We start from the raw sequence: 6,412 nt of genomic DNA, 5'->3' as shown, positions 1-6,412 counted from the left end.
GGATCCAGCTACGGTCCCATCTACATCATATTAACAGGGAATAGCTTTTCAGCTATAGCCAGTCTCAAGTGTGCCAGCTCGTATCTATAGCTTCAGGCCCAACAGCTTATCAGCGTTACAGCCCTCCCTCAACATGCACACACACACCCATATACACACAGCTTGGCGATAGTTTCTCAGGTAATCTTATTGGCTATAGCCTAGGCACACCAGTATCAAAGCACTGCAACAGTGTCCCAAGTACGATCAGAGGCAGCAGCCTTGGTGTTACAGTTCCAGGCCCTACAGCATCCTAGTTCACTTAGCCACAGCCCATCCCAGGTACATGGATATCACAGCAAGTTCCCCAACCATTCCCATACCCGGCATCACCCTGGTTCCAATCCCTGGCCACAGTCTCAGCTAGAACTCAGGCACCATCAGTTTCAGGAGCCTCCCCCAATGCTTCACTTGCCAAGCAGGTCCTCCTCCCACTTTGGTACAGGGCCAAAAGTCTGACTTCTCTCCTCTTCAAATGCCACCTCCCTTGCTCCCCAACCATCCTCCCAGTCCCTGCTTGCTCACCTGCCCTCTTTCCTGGGGGAAAAAGGCCCCAGTTCTCATATCTACATTGCCCCTGACTCGGGCACAGAGCCCAGCCTGGCAGCCGGGGTAGGAGGGGCTGGGGAGCAGGGAGAAGAGTAGGCACACCCTGGTGCTGCTGCTCTGGCCCAGTTCTGCTCCTACCACTTGGTGCAGAATTTGAGTTTGATGGTGGTGGAGCAGGGAGGATGGAGGCGAACATCTGGGAGATTAGCATTTCCTGCCCAGCTCTGCGGCTGCTGATCCTGCTCCGCCCTGAGCAACGGAGGAGAACAGAGGAGCCTTTGAATGGCTCCCAGCAAGCAGACCGGGGAGGGTTTGCTGCACTGGGCAGCGGGCACACGCTGGGGGCAGGGAGACCCGGGCAGCTCTTCCGTGGAAGATTTCTTCTCTCTGGGCCACCGATTCCCTCCTCAGAGCTGTGCTCAATGATATGGAGAGTATGAGCTTTCTAGAGACAGAAAGAAGCTACTTACAGGACAGACCCACCCCCCTCTTTCACCAGATTTCCCCATCTCCCATCTAGAGCCCCGCCCCTGGGCTCCTGAGGCTGAAGGATAGAGCAGGGACCAGGCCAGAAAAGGAGTCCAGTTAAGCGGGGCTGCTCTGGGAGAGATCTTGGACAGACTTTGCTTGCCCTCTTAGCTAGCCAGAGATTCCACTTTTACCCTGAAGAGCATCCCACCAAGAGAGGCCAGAGCTGAGAAGAGAAGGAAGTAGAAGAAAGAGGAAAGGCGCAGAAGAGTTGTAGGAACAGGAAAACGGGGAAGGACAGAGATGGGGAGTCAGAGGCTATGGCAAAAAGAGGCCCAGCAACTGGTCATCCCATAACGAGAGCCTTTCCTCACCCAGCACTAGGCCTGGCTAGGGATAACCTTCCTCATTCTTTTGACCTAGAACACTCTGCCTGGGCCTGCAGGCGAAGAAGGCAGGAGGTCCTGTTGAACTGGGACACTTGGCAGCCTGGGTTACCAAACCGCAAGCGCAGGAGAGGGAGTTCCCAAGCTGCTCATAGACCTCTAGATGGCGCCAGAGAGCCAGAGCTGAATGGGAGAAACCGAGTATTGGAGTGTGTGAGACACTGCGTGTGACACCGTGTGTGATTTGGTGAGTGTGATAGGGAGCGTGTGGCACTGCGAGGGCGTGTGACACAGGCCGTGACACTGCGCGGCCTCGCGGGGCAGGGATCCGGTGACTGTATAATGTTAAGTCACTGGCAAATACGTGTGGCCGAAGCACTACGCCGCCCAGAGGGCAGGTGATCAGGGGACCCTCGAATAGCCTAAGCTCAGGAGCAGCACTTCGTCTTCACGCTTGTGTATCTTCCCTATCCTCACTCTAGAGCCCCCGGGTCCCATTAGCCTCCTCCTCCCACGGTCCCCTCCATAGCCCCACCCCCACGGCTTGCTGCGGCCACCGAGGCTGACCGCTCTGCGGCTTCGGCCGGAGGGGGAGGGGTGGACTTTCCCCGAGCGCAGCGGGAAGGGAGGGCCACACAGGGTGATCGGGGATCTGGGCGGGAAGAGGGTGGATATGGAGGAGCAGGTGCCCAGGGAAGAAGGCGCTGTGCGAGACACTTCCCTTGCCTCGACTTCCCAGGGGGCAGACAGAGCTGGGGACAGGTGTTTGAGTAGGGTAAGGAGGGGAATCCAGGAGCGGTCCTAGATGGAGGCTTGGGTGCGATAAGTGTAAGGTGAAGCGCAGAGGAGGGGACGGCCTGTGTACTGGGCCTCGGGCAGTGAAGAGATGGCAAAGGGAGGGGTCCAGGCTTTGGGGAGCGGTGCTCGGGGTCCCCTCCCAGCCGGACCGGAGCGGTCCCGAGCTCCACCTCCCGGCCGGAGGGGGGGCGGGGAGGCGGGCGGGCGGGCCGGGAGAGAGGGGGGAGGGAGGGAGGGGGCGGGCCGGGCTGTGCGCTCCGCTCTCTGCTGGCTCCGCCGCCGCCGCCGCCGCCGCCGCCGCCGCCGCCTCACACACTCGGGAAGCGGGAGCGCGGCGCGGACGCAAAGCCGCCGGGCTGCTGCGCCCAGAGCCAGCCGGAGCCGGAGCCCGAACCGCAGCGCCAGCCCCAGCCGTGCGGAGCCGCAGCCCGGGCCGGGGCCGGGGCCGGCGGCGGCTCATGGACAGCGGGGCGGGCGGCCGGCGCTGCCCGGAGGCGGGTAAGGATCCGGCGGCGGTGGAGGCAGCAGCGGCTTGGGGCCCGAAGCGGTCATGGCCGGCGGGAGCTGAGGGAGGGGCGCTCGGCGGAGCGAGGCCGCGGGGGCCCAGCCCGAGCTCGGCGCGAGGGGGCTGAGGTGGGGGCTGCTGGGAGCCCAGAGTGGGGGATGCGGCCGAGGGATTCCGGCCTCCCAGGTCCGCGGCGAGAAGCCGAGGGAGGGGAGGGGGTGCTGAGCAGAACCCCAGTCCCCGCGTCCCGAACCTGGGCGCGCTCGGAGAGAAGGGGATAAGGAGACTCCAGGAGCGCGCGGCGTGGAGGATGGGTTTGGGGAAGCGCGCGGCCCCCAGTTTGGTGGGGGTCTCCCGGAGGACGGAGCAAGCAAGGACCCTTGTCCACGACACATACGTACACACTTGTTGGGCAACTAGCTCGGCTCACTCAGCCGCTTGCAGCTTCCCGCGGGCACCCAGAGGGCCAGACCGTGGACATATATACACACATACATACATCCGTACATATGTGCACACAGACATACCTCCCGCACACCAGCGCCCACTGGGGCACCGTCACCAGCTCAGAATCCGCTTCAGTGTCTGCACGATCAGCAGCACCGACACACAACCCGTGGCTTTACAGAGCAGTAACACAACCGGGTGTGACACCCCGCGACGTGGACACACAAACACAATCTCGTGCCCTCATGTACGAGTGTCACAGCCACAGTTCAGTACATTAACCCTCAAAACCTAGCCACCCCCCACATTCCTTTAAGGAACACACCCTAGCATATATCATCTTATCCACTTCTTGGCCAGAACATAGGTAAACAGCACAGGTCTCCTTGCACCCCTCTACTGCACCCACACAAACACACAACCCAGTATCTCAGCACACGCGTGATGGCACACACTCTAACACAGGAAGTGGCACCTACAGCAGCGCCTCACGGTCACAAACACAGAATCCACTGCTTCACCCATCTTAACACTGGGTGTCACACACACCTTAAACCAACAGTGTCACATTACATTACACCCTGCAGCGCATACACACAAACACACACACTCCGTTCCTCTCCCTCGGAGTCCAGATTCAGGCAGGAGAAGCCGCCGGGGTCGCTCGGCGAGCCCCAAGCGCCCCGCCACGTTAATCGCGACATTATTATTGTAAATATCGGCACAGCGGGAAGGCTGGGCCGGCCTGCGGGCTTCCCAGTCGGCGCCTCCCCAACCCCCACTCCCGGGCCGAACCGGCCGGTGTTCCGGGAACAAGCTGGACCTGGCTGGCCAAGCCATCCCGCCTCCCCGGAGATCCGGGCCCCAGGTTCCTTTGTAAAGGGTGCTAGCCTGGGACGGTGATTGCGACCCTCTTCCAGCCATTTAGCTGAGTTTTCTGAGCCACCTGGGTCTCCAGCACACCTGGGTCCCACACACCTTGGTGGGTCCCGCACACCTGGGTTCGTCTCACACCTGGGCGCCCCCTCCGCCTGGTCCCTGCTGTAGGCCAGTGTGTGCTCGGGCAGGCCCTGGAGCCAGAAGGGAGATCGCGGCAGGCACAGGAGCAGAATTTGTAGGCGAGGTGGTCTCGCACCCCTTCCCCCCCAGCTATCCTCTGTAAGTCAGAATTCTGGCCTCAGTTTCTCCAACAGTGGTCGGCTACTATTTCTTCTGCCAGGAAAGACTGGGGGCGGCACTGAGGCCTTGGAGGATTGAGCGTAGGGCAAAAACCCCCCTCCGCTTGCCACGAGAGGGTCGGTTTTATGAGAATGTCCCCGCCTAGCCGGGTTCGCGGCTTTGTGATTCCGGCGCCGGCTCCCTCCCCGCCCCCTCCCGGCCCCCGCTGCGCTGCTCGCGCCGGCTCCGGCTTGCGGGGGACCCTAGGCCGAGGCCGGAGATGCCGGGGAGGAGGGATTCCCCGCGGTGGCCTGGGTGCGGGGGGCGCAAGGGCTCCCCCCGCTAGCCGAGGCGCGTTCTCACCACGCCGCGCCCTAGCCTTGCCTTGGGTTCCTGGAGGCTGGGCGCTGCCGGGGTGGGGGTGGGGCCACCAGAGCCCAAGAAACTGCGGCCGTCTCCCCTGCCACCCCCGAATCCCCGCAACACACACACACTCGGCGTCCTCTGGGAGGAGTCGCTCCGCGCGCTGGGTGTGTGCTGGGAGCGCCCGCTGACCAAGGCGGTGCGGACTGGGGCTGCTCGGGTCGGCAGAGTCCAGGACTTCGTGCAGGAAGACGCCGCGAGCCTTCTAGCACCTGCTCTGGGTCAACCCTCGGGAGCTGCCAGGGAAGGGGCCGCCCAGAAAGTTTTTATGACAAGCCGGAGGTCTAGCTGTGTTTGTGGGGGGTGGGGGGCGCGGGAGTAGGTGGGTATTACTTTATTGACGTTAAGGTCTGGGGGAATTGGAACCTGTAATTACAACTAGACTAGGGCATGGGGTGAAATCGAGGGGAGAGGCAGACTGATCCCCAGAGGTGGCCAGAGGCAGTGTGATAGGGACGCAAGTCTGGATTCAGTTTTGGCCACATTTAGTTTTTACCCCTTCTCCTACCCACCTCCAATTCCCAATTCCAAAAGGGACTTCAGCTGGAAGTGGGTGTCTTGCTGGTCTGCCATCTTCTTAGCAGAGGGGCTGCTGCTGTGGCTACTTCTGCAGGGGAGCTGGGCAAGCGATAGTAAGCTAATTGCTGGGAAGAAGGGGGTTGAAGGGCCAGGAGGGGGCCGCGAGGGTGGGGGAGGAGCTAAGTGGGAATCAGGGTTCGGGGAGGGGTGTGGGGAAAGAAGAAGGTGAGGGCTGCCCCTGCCGTGAGCAAGGATAGTTGGTGCAGAGATTCTGTTCAACAATGTATTGAGCACCTTTTATCTGCCAGGGCCCATGGTGGGTGGTGAGGATGTGGTAGTAAGAGACATACCATCATTGCCTTCATAGGACTTACCAACCAGCGAAGGATTGGCTTGTTTATTCATCGAACCAAGGGGCACCCACTGTGTGCCTGATGCTGGAAATAAAATGGTCTATTCAGCAATTGGAAGACTTAGAAAAAAAATGATTTGTCCTTTACATGTAATGTAATAGACCTTATAGGCATGAGATCTCATTTAATTCTCCCAAATAATTTCAAGAGGCAGGATTCATTATTTCCATTTCACAGTATGGAAACAGGTTCAGAAAAGTAAATTCACTTGGTTAATGTCACACAGCTAGGAAGTGGTGGAGCGAGGGTTCTAACCCCAACAATCTGACATGCAGGTGCCCAGAAGCCCTGCAGATGCTAATAGAGGGTTGTGGGAGAGAGGGGAGCTGAGGTCTGCACACTTGCTCTCTGTGGGAGGCTTCTGTTCAGCTCCACCCCAAGAAACCCCATTTGCTTCCCCTCTCCCCGCGCGACAGTCCGTTTGTCCCTTGGTGTTTTGTGCCCGCGGCAGTGACGGTTGTGTAACAGTGCTGGGGTGAGGGTGGAGAGTCAGAGCTGACCTGGCTACTGGGACAGTGGTGGCTGCCTCTGTGTGTTTTTTCTCTGGCCACAGCACTCAGCAAAATGGACCTTGGTCCCCGGGGTGGGCTGGAAGTGAAGTTTCCGGGTGAACCCTCACCTCTGTTCTCATCCCTTCCCAGATGTTGACACAGACGCTATTTCCTTCAGCTTTGCTGGGACTCCGTCCCCTCCTTATCCCTTACTCC

At 60.1% G+C, this 6,412-nt stretch overlaps 1 protein-coding gene across 4 annotated transcripts in view; it reads left to right on the top strand.

Annotated features, from left to right (window-relative positions):
- The first annotated feature begins 2,200 nt into the window (after nt 1-2,200).
- Nucleotides 2,201-6,412, top strand: part of PCDH1 (protocadherin 1) — a 28,109-nt gene continuing 23,897 nt past the window's right edge. For 2 of the 4 annotated variants that reach the window (XM_054488481.2, XM_054488484.2), the window contains exon 1: nt 2,544-2,738. In XM_054488481.2, the coding sequence (XP_054344456.1) occupies nt 2,699-2,738 (40 nt within the window). In that variant the 5' untranslated portion in view covers nt 2,544-2,698. Of the gene's footprint in view, nt 2,218-2,543; nt 2,739-5,079; nt 5,096-6,412 lie in introns of those variants that run through there. The other 2 variants (XM_054488483.2, XM_054488482.2) reach the window with 2 other exon arrangements.

The sequence above is a fragment of the Pongo pygmaeus genome, chromosome 4 (genome assembly GCF_028885625.2).
Source record: "Pongo pygmaeus isolate AG05252 chromosome 4, NHGRI_mPonPyg2-v2.0_pri, whole genome shotgun sequence".
Classification (NCBI taxonomy): Eukaryota; Metazoa; Chordata; class Mammalia; order Primates; family Hominidae; genus Pongo; species Pongo pygmaeus.
The sequence above is the reverse complement of the archived record's forward strand: the minus strand, read 5'-3'. Positions and strand labels throughout refer to the sequence as shown.